Source organism: Mobula hypostoma, chromosome 13, assembly GCF_963921235.1.
Source record: "Mobula hypostoma chromosome 13, sMobHyp1.1, whole genome shotgun sequence".
NCBI classification, from domain to species: domain Eukaryota; kingdom Metazoa; phylum Chordata; class Chondrichthyes; order Myliobatiformes; family Myliobatidae; genus Mobula; species Mobula hypostoma.
Genome location: NC_086109.1, coordinates 11,066,884 through 11,082,610, shown reverse-complemented (window position 1 = coordinate 11,082,610; position 15,727 = coordinate 11,066,884). Strand labels below are relative to the sequence as shown.

General features: G+C 43.9%; 1 protein-coding gene across 4 annotated transcripts in view; it reads right to left on the bottom strand.

Annotated features, from left to right (window-relative positions):
* Window positions 1–15,416, bottom strand: part of LOC134355426 (AMP deaminase 2-like) — a 170,112-nt gene extending 154,696 nt beyond the window's left edge. The window contains exons 1-2 of one of the 4 annotated variants that reach the window (XM_063065288.1): window positions 15,346–15,409; window positions 5,958–6,231 (exon numbers count right to left, since the gene is read on the bottom strand). In XM_063065288.1, the coding sequence (XP_062921358.1) occupies window positions 5,958–5,967 (10 nt within the window). In that variant the 5' untranslated portion in view covers window positions 5,968–6,231; window positions 15,346–15,409. Of the gene's footprint in view, window positions 1–5,957; window positions 6,293–15,345 lie in introns of those variants that run through there. The other 3 variants (XM_063065290.1, XM_063065293.1, XM_063065289.1) reach the window with 3 other exon arrangements.
* Between the last annotated feature and the right edge of the window lie 311 nt (window positions 15,417–15,727).

Genomic DNA, 15,727 nt, shown 5'->3' with positions numbered 1-15,727 from the left:
TTTCCCCTCTCTGGCTCCTTACCTCTTCTCACCAACCTATCACCTCCCCCAGGTCCCCTCCTCCTTCCCTTTCTCCTATTATCCACTCTCCTCTCCAATCAGATTCCTTCCTCTCCAGCCCTTTATCCTTCCTACCCACCTGGCTTCACCTCTCACCTTCTAGCTATCCTCCTTCCCCTACCCCCACCTTTTGATTCTGGCATCTTCCCCTTCCTTTCCGGTCTGGAATAAGATTCCCAGCCTGAAACATCGACTGCTTATTCGTTTTCTAAATGCTGCCTGACCTGCTGAGTTCCCCCAGCATTTTATGTGTGTTGCATACAATCTTTCAGTTTCATGCGGCAGAGCGACATGACCTTACACAACAGACGGTCTAGTGAACAGATCTTCATGCATACTTTGGATTTCCAATGCATATTAAGGCTGCTATCGTTCATTCAAGATCAATGCAGCACGGTAGCATAAGAGTTAGCAAAACGCTTTACAGCACCATTGTTCGGGGTCAATTCCTGGCACTGTCTGCAAGGACCTCTCCCCGTAGCTATGTGAGTTTCCTTTGGGTGCACTGGTTTCCTCCCACATTTCAAAGATGCACAGATTATGGATAGTAAGTTGAGAGAAGCATGGTAACACTTGCAAGCCACCCCCAGCACATCCTCAGATTGTGTTGGTTGTTGATGAAAACAAAACATTTGTTTGAAAGGTTTGCAGGGCCTAAAATGACGACTGTACTTTTTTTCCCATAGATGCTGCCTGGCCTGCTGAGTTCCTCCAGCATTTTGTGTATGTTGCTCGGATTTCCAGCATCTGTAGATTTTTTCATTTGTGTTGACATAAACAGGTTTTGATGTACATATGACAAATAAAGCTGACCTTTAGATCAGCGGTCCCCAACCACCGGGCCGCAGTGCATGCGCTACTGGGCCGCGAGGAAACGATATGATTTGGCAATATGAGTCAGCTGCACCTTTTCTCATTCCCTGCCACGCCCACTGTTGAGCCATTACGCATGTGAGGACATTACCCGCGCGTCATCCATTTCAGCGCGGGAACAAGATTAACTCCTTGAGCTTGCAAATGACAGCGGGCTGAAAAGTATGTTTGATATAACATCTCTGCCGGCATTATGGATCAAAGTCAAGGCTGAATATCCTGAGGTAGCCACAAAAGCACTGAAAACGTTGCTTCCATTTCCAACGTATCTCTGCAATGAAAACTACATTGTGGAATAGACTGGACATAAGGAACCCCCTTCGAGTATCGCTGTCTCTCGTCACCCTTCGATAGGACCGTCTTGTTGCAGGAAAACAAGTCCAGGGCTCCCACTGATTCAGCGATATTGGTGTGTTGCAATAATTTTATATGTTCATACGGGGAAAAATGTGCTGTGTGTTTAATATCCAAAAGATACTTAAAATGTTATGATGCTATTGACTTATATAACTATATAACAATTACAGCACGGAAACAGGCCATCTCTGCCCTTCTAGCCCGTGCCGCACGCTACTCTCACCTAGTCCCACCGACCTGCACTTAGCCCATAACCCTCCATTCCTTTCCTGTCCATATACCTATCCAAATTTTCTTTAAATGATAATATCGAACCTGCCTCTACCACTTCTACTGGAAGTTCGTTCAACATTTACTTCAAGCTCCCCTGATAATTGACTTATCACTATATTCATGCGAGGAAAATATGCGCTGTGTGTTTAATATTAAATTCGTTAGATAAAGCCTTTTCAAACGAAATTGAGTGTATTAGCTAATTATCATCTATATTCCGGTCGTGATTAACAACACCCCCCCCCCCGAACAGAATCGCTAAAAATGATTTGTAGAGAAAAAAATTGTGCACGCATGCGCAATGGTGCCCGCGCAAGGCTTCATGGTCATTGTAGTCTTTTCGGGGTAAACCCTGCGTATTTGACTGCTACTCTTGTCCGTTGGCGCACCCCCCCCCCCACCCCGGTCGGCCAGTCCGCAAGAATATTGTCAATACGAAACCGGTCCGCAGTACGAAAAAGGTTGGGGACCCCTGCTTTAGATATTCTATTCAAAAATCACCTCAGACACCATCTATTGGCCACAATGGATATTGCATATTCATTTTTCGTCCAAGTGAACAAATTTCGCCCTACATTTTGTCTGGATGCATGATTTACCTGCATGGTATACAGATAACTAACACTGCTATCAAGATCCCTAATTCGAGTCTCATCCAATTTCAGTGGTAAAAGCCTGGTTACATTTACCTATCTATACCCCTCATGATTTTGTATACCTTTATCAAATCTCCCTTCATTCTCCTACACGCCAGGGAATTAAGTCTTAACCTACTCAACCTTTCCCTATAATTCAGGTCATCAAGCCCTGACAACACTCTGCACACTTTGCACTCTGTGGAAACTTTCTCTGCACACTTACAAAGTCATGATACCTTTCCTGCAGGTAGGCGACTAGAATTGCATATACTTCAGGTTGAAATCCGAAATGCTTGGGCAGGAACTGTTTTGGATTTTTTCCTATTTTGGAATATATAGTGAGATAGCTTGGGATCGACGTAATTTCCAACTCTAAATTTATGTGCTACTGGTAAGCAGTCTTTATCTTACACTTGTTCATCACACATATGTACTTAACAGTAAAAATTATTCCGTACTATTAACATAATGAAAATATAATGTGTGCAGGGTAACAATACCAGCACAGCAACATTGGGAGAATACCTGAATCAGCTGTTGAGCAACAACAAACAATGGCAGGCTTTCAGTCCCCATCCACAGTGTTTTGATTAAAAGGTTACAGTACACTGTATTTGTATTTCACTTTTTCTAGTTTTTATGTAAGATACAAAAACCATCAGCACTGGAGACTTGTTCTGGTGCTAGATTTTCAAGATCAGCAAATGCTTTAAAAATTTAAGGCATGCCTTTTCTTAAATTTCTGCAACCTGCTGAATATTCATAATTACCTTAAATTTCCAGTTTGCCATAATAGATCTTTGCTCGTTTCATGATTGGCATACCATTAAGCAGCAGATGTTCACACTGATTATGATGACATGATCAAAATTATTATTTTTTGCTTTATGCAGTGTTTTTCTATTTTTCTTTAATTTCCATTCATTACATTACATACAAATTTAGAAGCTTGAAGGGGGATCTGATTGAAATGTATAAAATTCTAAAGGGATTGGACAGGCTAGATGCAGGAAGATTGTTCCTGATGTTGGGGAAGTCCAGAACGAGGGGTCACAGTTTGAGGATAAAAGGGAAGCCTTTTACGACCGAGATGAGGAAAAACTTCTTCACATAGAGAGTGGTGAATCTGTGGAATTCTCTGCCACAGGAAACAGTTGAGGCCAGTTCATTGGCTATATTTAAGAGGGAGTTAGATATGGCCCTTGTGGCTAAAGGGATCAGGGGGTATGGAGAGAAGGCAGGTACAGGGTTCTGAGTTGGATGATCAGCCATGATCGTACTGAATGGCGATGCAGGCTTGAAGGGCCAAATGGCCTACTCCTGCACCTATTTTCTATGTTTCTATATGTGAGGTCACTTCTCAGAACTATCTGTGATCTGCAGAGGCTTTGTGTCAGTGTCTTGTGGCATTTTCCATTTGTGATGTCATTTCAGTGCTCAAGATAAATTGAATTTCGGAGGATTCTGAAGGTTTCTTGATGTTGAAATTTTGGATAAGGGATACTCAACCTGTATTAGGTTTAGGGTGAAACCTGAAGGAGAACTTCTTCACTCAGAGGATGGTGCTAGTTTTTCACAAGTTGCATACCAACAGTGCAAAATAGCACAAGTTACAAATTATCTGATAGACGAAAAGCTATCTGGCCTGACCTAGCCCAAAGAGGTGGTGCAAGTGTGGAAATGAACCTGCATCCACCATTTCAGTGTAAATGGTGGATGCAGGTTCAATTGCAACATTTAAAATAGGTTGGATAGGTACAGCGATGGGAGGGATATGGAGGTAGATGGGACTGGGCAGAAAAGCAATTTGAAACTGACTGGGTGGGGCCAAAGGGCTTCCTTCTATCTGCTATATTCTACGGCCATGATTATGAAACAATAACTGTTGTTGGTGCACAGCCAAGTGGTTAAGGCATTGGTCTAGTAATCTGAAGGTCACTAGTTCAAGCCTCAGGTGAGGCAGCATGTTGTGTCCCTGAGCAAGGCACTTAACCACGTATTGCTCTGCGACGACACCAATGCCAAGCTGTATCAGCCCTAGTGACCTTCCCTTGGACAACATCGGTGGCATGGAGAGGGGAGACTTGCAGCATGGGCAACCGCCGGTCTTCCATACAACCTTGCCCAGGCCTGCACCCTGGAAACCTTCCAAGGCGCAAATCCATGGTCTCACGAGACTAACGGATGCCTATAACTCTCTTTCTTTTTCCACAAATGTCATCTGAGCTGCTGAGAGTTCCAGCATATTTTAAATTTTCAGATCAGGAGTCTCTGACTGAACCATTCTATGGGCAGAATAAACACCTCACTATCCTACTCCCATTTTACTTTAACTCCATGGCCTCTGGCGACTGACCTTTGCTGTGAGAAATAGATTTTTCCCATCCTTTCTCTCTCGGCCCCTGCAATGCAATTAACTTCCCCCTTAAGCACAAGAGATTCTGCAGATGCTGGAAGTCTTGAGCAACACACACAAAATGCTGAAGGAACCCAGTAGTTCAGGCAACATCTATGGAGAGGAATAAAAAGTCAAAATTTCAGGCTGAGACCCTTCATCAGGACTGGAAAAGAACGGGGAAGAAGCCAGGATAAGAAGGTGGGAAGAGGGGAAGGAGTACAAGCTGAAAGGTGATAGGTGAAGCCAGGTGAACGTCGACTCATTATTCCTCTCCAAAGATGCTGTTTGACCTGCTTGAGTTCAACCAGCATGTTGTGTAAATTTCCCCTTAGCTGCCTCTACCTTAAAGAAACCGACACAACCCTATTTAAGCTTTCATAATTCCAGTGCTCAAAATTGTCCCTGAGCAATAATTGAGGGTGAAATTTTTGCAGAGCTCTTGCTTACGTGCGCATAATTGCATCCCAGCATGTATGAGGAGAGATGATAAGCCTTGTGAATATTTAAATACGTACTTTCCAGCTCCCAGTCCAAGCTGATATTGGTTTGTTATTATCACATGACTATAGTCCTGTTCAATTAACCCTTCTCGTGTCCTTGGAAGTTGAAGCAGAAGTAGACCATTCTGCCCTTCCAGCCTGTTCTGCTGTTCAATGGCTAATCTAATTTTGGCTTCAATACGTTCCTAACTGACGGAGAACAACTTGCAAACAGATCACCATTATTTATTATTGACGCAGTTCAGTCCCGGAAATCCCTAACAGCAGAACTGTGGAAGAATTTGCACCACAAAGATTGCGACACGACAGCTCACCAGTGCCTAATCAGGAGCAACAAACAAGTTGCTGGAGGAGCCTAGCAGGTCAGGCAGCATCGGGGGGGGGGGGGGCAGTCGACGTTTCGGGTTGAAACCCTTCATCTTGAACCTTCGAGACCCTTCTGAAACCACAAGATCAATTGTCCGTTTCCATTTGCTGGAATTGAACCTCCTGCAATCATCAGCGCACATTTCGACTTCTGGTCGAATAATGCATGAAGAAGCAGCTCACGCGATTTGTATCACACATTGTTGATTCAGAACTTGAATGCAATGCTGATAGTATATAAACATCTTCATTAAGCGAGGCACCGCATTCTTTCGGAAAATCCTGCTCCAAACATATCAATTACCAAATGAAATCAGACGGTGCTTTTTCACACACAGAAAAAAAACAGGCGCGTGTGTTTACTAAATAATAAACTTCTGATCGGCCCTGCTTCACTAACATTTGCAACATCCTCTCTACAAAATAACTCATAACTGAGTGGCAGTGTTGCACATAAGGTGGTGGATACTTAACTTAAGATATTTCACTCACCGGTCGTCATGGTGGAAACTTCTTCAAACTCCAGCCGGACAGAAAAGTTGGCAGAGGCAGACAAAAGAACGTCTGTGAATTTTATTTACCGCCGATCAATTACGACCTCCAAACGCCACGGAAGCCGCTTAAAATGTCAGGTCTTTTTCGTAAAGAAACACGGAGGACGTCTGCGAAACCGTTCCACCGACGGGGAAGATCACAGGCAAATTCAGCCGGAAAGAGACTTTACTCGGAAGTGCGGCGCAGTTTGCAAGGCTTGGTTTCTCTTCCGCTAAAAAAATAAATTCTCCGATAAAATCATCAAGAGAACATTCCCGCCCCCTAGACTGGATAACAGCGAAATACGTCACTGTAACCTGAGAATTTAACTGAAATGCAAATAAAGTAATTTGTAATTTGTAACGAATTCATTACTGATACATTAGTTAGATCTATTTCCCTCCCCCCTCTCTCTCTCCCCCTCTCTCACACACAGCTTGTTGCGAAGTAAATTTCCCACAGATCAAAACAGCAAATTTGTCCGATTTAACTTTCCAAGGCCAAAGATTCTTGCAATATTTTATGGATTTCAACTCCAGGTTTGGACTGCAGAAGCTTGGCTGTTTTTCCATCCTCATACATACTTTGGATCTCCAATGCATATTGTCATAGATCCTCAGAACGCTACAGCACAGAAACGGCCCTTCGGCCTCTCTAATCTCTGTGCCAAACAATTAATCTGCCTAATCTCATTGACCTGCACCAGTACAATAGCCCTCCATAACCCTACATCCAAGAAGCTATCCAAATTTCTCTGAAGTGTTGAAATCAACCCTGCATCCACCACTCTGCTGGGAGCTGGTTCCAAACTTTCACCACCCTCTGAGTGAAGAAGTTCCCCCTTAAGATTCTCCTTAAACCTATCTCCTTTCACCCTTAACCCATGGCCTATAGTTCTAGTCTCAGCCAGTCTCAGTGGAAAATGCCTTCTTGCATTTACCTTAACTATAGCCCTCAATTTTGCATGCCTCTATCAAATCTCCCCTCAATCTTCTATGTTCTAGGGAATTAAGTCTTAACCGTTGAACTTTCCCTATAATTCAGGTCCTCAAGTCTCAGCAACATCTTTGCAAATTTTCTCTGCAGTCTTTCTATCTTATTGATAGCTTTCCTGTTGGAAGGTTCTGTTAATGTTCTCCCAATGAGAAAGGACGAACGAGGTTTGAGATGTGCGACACTGAGGCAAGTTAATGCTACATCAGAAGACGTTTAAGTTGAGGTTATTGTCATGTGCATAAGTACAGTGAGGCACAATGCAGCCTCATTACTGATACAGAAACGCAGTATATAAAATGTACAGTACATGAATTAAGCACGACAGTGAAAGGAAAGTAAAATTGTGCATAAAATCAAGATCATCTCCTCCTCCTTCTGCCCCCGTGCTGGGCCATAGACCATCAACTGCCGCTCACCAGAGTAATCTTTGCTTCAAGTAGCCCATCATACGCCTTCCAGGCAAAGGTCCCTCCTCTCCCAGGGATGAGGTCTCTGGAGACTCTGTTGCCTGTTTCTGTAGCTCTGGGTTTTTATGTGATGGGGTTGCTAGCCCCGTGACTAACCCTCCTCCTTTCGCAGCCGGGCTTGGGACCGTCCATTTCAGAGTCGCAAAGCCAGTGCAAAACAAAAGGCATGATTGCAGTCCATGGTAGTGCAAGAGGTGATCTGTAGTGTTTCATCGCTGAGGTAGGGTTAGGGTCGTACAGGGCTAATGCGTCACTTGTGTTAATCACCAACACACCCATGGATACGCTGAGGGCAGCCAGCAACATAATCCTGGGACGTGTTAGTTGTTAACACAAACAGTGCCTTTCCCTGTATGCTTCGATGTGCATGGGATAAATAAGTCTGAATCTGGTGTGAATCTAAGGCAGTTCAAGAACCAGATGTTTGTCAGAAAGTAGCTGCTTCTGAAAGTGTGGGACTTCAGGCTTCTGTAACTCCTACACAGTGGCAGCAGTGTGAACAAGGCATGACCTGGATGGTGGGTAACTTTAATGATAGATTCAAAGATTCAAGGTTCAAAGTACAAGTATGCATGCAGAATACAGCCCTGAGGTCTGTCTTCCCACAGGCAGCCACGAAACAAAGAAATACCATGGAACCCATTCAAAGAAAACATCAAACACTCAACAGGCAAAAAAAAAAGAACAAATCATGCAAACAGCAAAAAAAGAAGCAAAAAAAACACAACATAAAACATCAAACCACAAAGTCATTGAAACAGTTTAGCAATGTTCAGTTCAGTTCAGTTCAGTTCAGTTCTTGAGGCAGCAGCTGTTGTAGATGCTGCCAATACTGGGAAGGGCTATGTCCACTACTCTTACATTCCTATGCATTGGAATTGCAATACCAGGCCATGATGCAACCAATCGGGATACTTCCAACTGTGCATACGTACAGTAGAAGTTTGTTGGACCATTAGGTGACTGCCAAACCTCCTTAACATTCTAAGAAAGTACAGAAGCTGGTGCACATTCTTTGTGAATACATTTAATTTATGTGCTCAAGATGTTAACACCCAGGAATTTGAAGTCGCTGACTTTCTCCGCCTCTGACGCACCATTGAGGACTGGTACCTGGTCCCCTGGCTTTCCTGTTCAGAAGTCCATGATTAGAACATAGAACATAGAACAGTACAGCACTGTACAGGCCCTTTATCCCATGATATTGTGCTGACCTTTTAACCTACTCTAAGATCAATCTAACCCTCTTCTCCCCCATGGTCCTCCTATTTTCTATCATCCAAAGTTCAAAGTTCAAACATATTTATTATCAAAGTACTGTATGTATACATTATGCAACCTTGAGGTTTGTCTCCTTAGAGGCAGCCACAAAGCAAGAAACCTGAAAGAACTCATAAAAAAGACCAAACACCCAATGTGGACAGAGAAAGAGAAAAAAATGTGAAAATAGAAGTAAACAAATAGCATTTATAATGAAACTGAGTCCTCAGACACAAAACCCAGAGCAGCTAGAGCAGGCCCACAACCTGAGCCTCAGTTCAGTACATAGCAGAGTAAACATTGCAGAGCCCACAGACACAAAGCCTGGAGCAGCCGCAGCCGCAGTTCAGCACATTGCGGAGTAAGCATCATGGAGCACACAGACATGAAACCCGGAGAAGCCGGAGCAGGCCCACAGCCTCAGTGCTGTGAAGTAAATGTCGCAGAGCAGCAAGCAAAGCTGGCCTAACCCTCACCTCTGGGCCCAACACCCTGCCTTTTCATTTCAGCTGGCCCGCCATTTTTAAAGTCATCCAAACATTGGGTCATTCCTCACTCTAAGGCTCAGGCCCTGTCATATCGATTCACTCTGGGCCTGGACCCCGCCGCCGTGTACCCGACCTTTCCAAAACAGCCCGGCGCACAGATTGATCAAATCTTGCTCTCAGCTTAGGTGGACAGGCCCTGTATCTGCATCTGCTCCACTCCATATGCCCCCACAGCACCTGAACTTCTCCTTGAACGTTCCTCGGTCTCACCCCGGCTTCGCTTCGCACCCACACACTTCAACCATCGACTCAGCCTCGCCTTCGCTCACCTCTTCATCATTTGTGGTAACCGTTTACCATAATTTTTTTACAGAAGAAGTGTTATTAATAAAGAAGTTACTTAACCATATAACAATTACAGCACAGAAACAGGCCATCCTTGTATTTCTTGTTTAGTTAACCACCAGTGAGATGTTGTATGTGCCGTTCTGAGTCTCTTAAATGTCCCCAATGCATCTGCCACTATCACCAGCTTTGGCCATGCGTTCCACACACCCACCACTCTGCGTATATAAACTTTAGAAGTCTACTTCGGACATCTCCCTCTATACTTTCCTCCACTCACCTTAAAATTATGCCTTCTTGTATCAACCATTTCTGCCCTGGGAAAAAGTCTCTGCTTGTCCACTCTAATCATCTTGTACACCTCTATCAAGTCATCTTGATCCTCCTTCACTCGAAAGAGAACCTATCCTCACAAGTCATACCCTCTAATCTTGGTTTTGTTGACAAGATAAGATTGCGATTGTTATTAAAGCCCCACTCAACCTGGTGTTTGTGGTCGCTCAGTTATAAGTTATTTTCTAAGGAAGGTTTTAGAGCTACAGGTACTTGTTAATTGTAATGAGACAGGACTGATCTGAATTTGTTTATGTAATAAATATTAGAGTGCTGCTTTATTTCCTGTGCGAGTGAAAAACACATACCTGATCTCATTCATTTATGCTGACTCATCACCACCTATTATTTAGCTGTCAACACTGATGTTGTCAGCAAACTTATAGATGACACTGGGGTTGTACTTAGGCACATAACCATGGGTATAAAGAGGGTATAGCAGAGGGCTAAGCTCTCAGCCTTGTTGAGCACTTGTGTTGATAGAGAGGAAAAGGAAGTGATAAATACAAGAGATTTTGCCGTTCTTGGAAATCTTGAGTAACACACACACACACACACACACACAAAATGGTGGAGTAACTCAGCAGGTCAGGCAGCATCTATGGACAGGAATAAACAGGTCGACAATTCAGGTCAAAACCCTTCATCATAAGTGACCCCAGGATACGCCATCTTCTCATTGCTACCATCAAGGAGGAGATATAGGAGCCTGAAGGCACACACTCAATGTTTCATGAACAGCTTCTTCCCCTCTGCCATCAGATTTCTGAGTGGACCCATGTACACAACCTCACTACTTCTGCCATCAGATTTCTGAATGGACCCATGTACATAACCTCACTACTTTTTTTGTCTTTTACGCTCTTTGTACACTACTTATTAATTTAATAAACAACACACATAAAAGTTGCTGGTGAACGCAGCAGGCCAGGCAGCATCTCTAGGAAGAGGTGCAGTCGACGTTTCAGGCCGAGACCCTTCGACTGATTCTGTTTGGATGAAGGGTCCTGACGAAGGGACTCGGCCTGAAACGTCGACTGCACCTCTTCCTAGAGATGCTGCCTGGCCTGCTGCGTTCACCAGCAACTTTTATGTGTGTTGCTTGAATTTCCAGCATCTGCAGAATTCCTGTTGTTTTTTTTTATTAATTTAATATATTATTTTGTTATTGTAGTTCATAGTTTTATTATTATTATGTATTACAATGTACTGCTGCAGCAAAACAACAAATTTCACGGCATATGCCAGTGATATTAAATCTGATTCTGTTTGGGTGAAGGGTCCTGAAGGAGGGTCTTGGTCTGACACATCGACATTTTATTCCTCTCCGTAGAGGGTGCCTGACTTGCTGAGTTCTGCCGACTTTTTGTGTGTGTTGCCCAGAGAGGAGAAGATGTTGTTACTGAACCGTACTGGTTGACGCCTAGCAACAAGGTCCATTTCCAGAGAGGGGTACAGAGACTCAGGTCTTGGAGCTTGGTGATAAATTTTGAGGGATTGATGGTGTTGAACTCCGAGCTGTAGCCGATGAACAGCAGCCTGACTTATGTATTACTGTTGTCCAGATGGTCCAAGAGCGGGTGGTGAGCCAGTGAAATATTATCGGCTGTTAACATATTGCGCCAGTAAGAAGTCGAAAGGAATTCAGGCCGTTTCTAAGGTTAAATTTCATTTGCACCGTAACCATCCTCCTGAAGCACTTCATTATGGTGAATGCTAATGCCCCCAGGGTTAGTCACTGAGGCAGGTCAACATGCTCTTCTTGGGCACCAGTACAATGAGAGGCTGAAGACTGCACTGGATGTGCCAGCTGGTTCGTTGGTAGAGATCTCTAGCATTTGACCCAGTCTGAGCTGGACAGTTTTGGTGGGTTCACCCTCTTGAAAGGAGCTCTGACATCGGCCTTGGAGACTGAGATCCGGGATTGACATCAGTGGCACCGGCTCACATGGGGCTGCTAGTGAATGATGCAATGTCCAAGGATGAAGCAAGTTTTAGGTGAAAGATGCAAAGGGTGGTTGGGGTGTAAAGAAAAATAATATGCAGTGATCTGGAACATTCTGCATGTCAGGCTGTTGAAAATAGCAGAGCTTACAGAGCTTGGAACTGGAGCAAAAATTGTCTGCAGGGCTAGGAGTGAATAGCAGGGAAAGGGACTGACAGTAAACTAACCTGGATCTGATGGGCCAAATGGTCTCATGACGTGCAAAATGCGACTGGACAAGAATATAAAATAGCAAGTCAGGCATCAAATTCACAGGTCTAATTATGAGTAGCTAATATAAATAATCGCTGAGAAAATAATGATAGTACTGTTATAACACTGCGACTGGTCTGAAGCCTTGTCCCGCTACATGGTTCTGATGTTACTTTTGGGCACGGCCAGAGATAGATCCTCAGATGTTTCAGCTTGTGTAATTTTAATGCCCCATTTGTACCCGTCTGATATTAATACCAACATTAATTGGCAGCACGGTAGCACAGTGTTTGGCATAATGCTTTACAGCGTCACCGATCAGAATATTGGAGTGCAATATCCCTCTAACATGAAGTCTAACAGGAGGTGGATCAAATGGCCTGCAGCTAACATGACTTCACTGTGGAAGCAGTTTGATGAAGATGTTAACCAAATTCTGGAGGCAACGGCGAAGGGAGGGGTTGATAGGAAGCTGCAAGCCATGACAACAATTATTGTCAGTATCGCAGCTGAACGGTTCCCAGTGGAGGTTGGTTGTAGGGGGTTCGCAGCCAGTTCCTTAGTTAGAGCCTTCAGCATTTTGGGCATCGAGGGAGAGAGGAAGAGGAGAGCCATCCACAGAACCACCGATGCAGCAGAGAGGGCCTCAAGATGGCTGTGGCTCAAAAGAGGGGAGCCATGGAGTCATAAGTAGCTCGCCGTCTGGATACAAGCTGGGGTCTGATCAGCCCCGGCTGGGTCACCTGGAGGAAGTTGAAAGACCCAAAACACCCGATGATTCCAGGAACACCACTGAAGATGTGTCCAGAAGTATCAGTAGATATATGTACACAGCACATTCTCTCTGTGACCACGTGGGTTTCCTCCAAGTGCTCAGGTTCCCTCCCACATTCCAAAGATGTACGGGTTAGGGTTAGTGAGTTGTGGACGTGCAATGTTGGCGCCGGAAACATGGCGACACTTGTGGGCTGCCCCCAGTGCATCCTTGGACTGCATTGGTCGTTGACGCAATTGATGCACTTCACCACATGTTTTGATGTAAAACAGTAGTCATCAAATACACTGTAATCTAGGTTTCTTTCCCCTGTTTTATAAATTATTATGTTTGTGTACTGACTGTACAGAAAGGGCATCGTGTTTGTCCAGTCAGAAGTGTGTGAATATTGACTCTATGACTCTAAGGCTTTCAAGACTTTGAAAGGCAAAGTAACCAATGGGAAAGCATGAACTATAGCTCCCAGGATTAACTTAATCTGTGCCAATCGCGTTCCGCTTAGCCTCGGTACTGTCTTGTGCAGCAGATCAACTCATTTCCGTTTTTTTTTAGTTCCCAAGCAATAAGGCTGATCAACACCTCCACCCATTAACCCACCACTCCACACCTCCCACCACCACTACTTTGTCTATATATATATATAAGCCATCTTACGTATTTATATTTATTGTGTTTTTTTAACTACCGTGTTCTCTATCTGATTGCTTTTTGTGCTGCATCAGATCTGGAATAACAATTCTGACTGGCTGCATCACCATCTGGTATGGGTGGGGGGGTGCGGGAGCTGCAGCACAGGATCAAAGTAAGTTGCAGAGAGCTGTAAACTCGGTCAGCTCCATCAGGGGAACTAGCCTTTAGAGTATCCAGGACATCATCAAGGAGCAATGCCCCAGAAAGGCGGCATCCATCATTAGGGACCCCCATCTCCCAGGACATCCCCTCTTCTCATTGCTACCATCAGCGAGGAGGTACAGGAAACTGAAGACACAAGCTCAACGATTCAGGAACAGCTTCTTCCCCTCTGTCCATCTAATTTCTGAATGGACATTGAACCCATGAAAACTACCTCACTCTTTTTTACACTATTTATTTAACTATTATATATATACACATACATACATATACTTAACATGTAATTATTTTATATATATATACACTTAATTTTAAAACATATTTAACAGTTTTATATATATATAAAAGACATAGAAGCAGAATTAGCCCATCTGGCCCATTGAGTCTGCTCCACCATTCAATCATGACTGATCCTTTTACTCTATCTCCTCCTCAACCCCAGTTCCCAGCCTTCCCCCAGTAACCTTTGATGCCATGTCCGATCAAGAACATATCAATCTCTGCCTTAAATACACCCAACGAGCTGGCCTCCACGGCTGCACGTGACAACAGATTCCACAAATTCACCACCCCTTGGCTAAAGAAATTTCTCCACATCTCTGTTTTGAAAGGGCGCCCCTCTATCCTGAGGCTGTGCCCTCTTGTCCTAGACTCTCCCACCATGGGAAACATTCTTTCCATATCTACTCTGTCTAGGAATATGGAATATATATATATATATATATTCTTTTTACTGTAATCCATATTTTTATTAGTATGTATTGCATTGTACTGCTGCCGCATAACAACAAATTTTACAACATATGCTGGTCATATGAAAGCTGATTCTGATTCTCCTTTACTAGAAATGACACACTTGGATCATTGACCAATGAATTGTTCAGTGACTGTGAGAAATTCATAGCAGACAACTGCTGAAAAAGCACATCTCTGTCCTGCAGAAACAGTTGGTCCGTAACTACCTGTCCATGACTAGACTGCATTATTGGTCACCACCCTCAGCGACGCTGTGCTCTTCTGGGAAACCCCACTGCAGTCTTAAACTGCAGAGCAGCAGCACCAGAGGTTCAGGTGAAACCTGGAACCCAGGAGCTGTGTCGTGCAGGTTGGCGGAGCTGTGAAGTAGTTCTCTACGGAAGAGCCACTCCCTTATTTTGAAACTATGACCTTTGGATCCCGAAACCACAGCCAGAAGAAACATCAACGCTGTTTGTATCATCAGGCCCCACTGGTTTATCTGCTAATCGGAGCCATTTGTATTCAAAAGACTTTTCTCTGTATGTACAATAGAAACATTAATATTAACTGTTTTTTGTCCAGTGTAGCCAACATACACAAAAGGCGTAGAGCCATAGGGCTATAGAGGCCCTTCAGCCCAACCAGTTCATGCTGACCACATACACCCAGCTACTCCCAGTTTTCTGCATTCCCTCCAGGCCCTTCCCCTCCCTGTGCTTATCCAAGTACTTATACTATAGTACTGTATCTGCCTCAACTACTTTCACTGGCAGTAACAAACTTCAGACGAGCAGACCCAGGTATAGAATAAACTCAAGACTTTGACAGTAGAAATTAATGATGAAGATTTATTGGGAGAACAGTACAGGGAATAATCAAACTAGAGCTCACTTACGCAGACCTTGAATGGTAGTTCACACAGAATTCGACTCCAGGACTCAACAATGGGCTCTGGTCCAGACTAACCTTAATTAGAACATAAAACACAGGAACCCCGTGTGGGTGGAAATCAAAAACTAATCACTTAAGAATGAGAAGCATAAGGAAACCGTACTTACATAGCAAGTGTCACGAAAAACATGGTGACAGCTTAATGACAGAAGTAGTCACTAAACAACTCCAATAAACTCAAATATATGACGTTCAGGTGAGTCGAGGCTTGCAGCTTTCCAGCTCCCCTCGCTGGTCCAAAGGGTTCATGACACCCACAGTTCACTCCATATACTCACCACCTTCTGAGTGAAAAAGTTGCCAATAAGGTCCTTGTAGATGTTTCC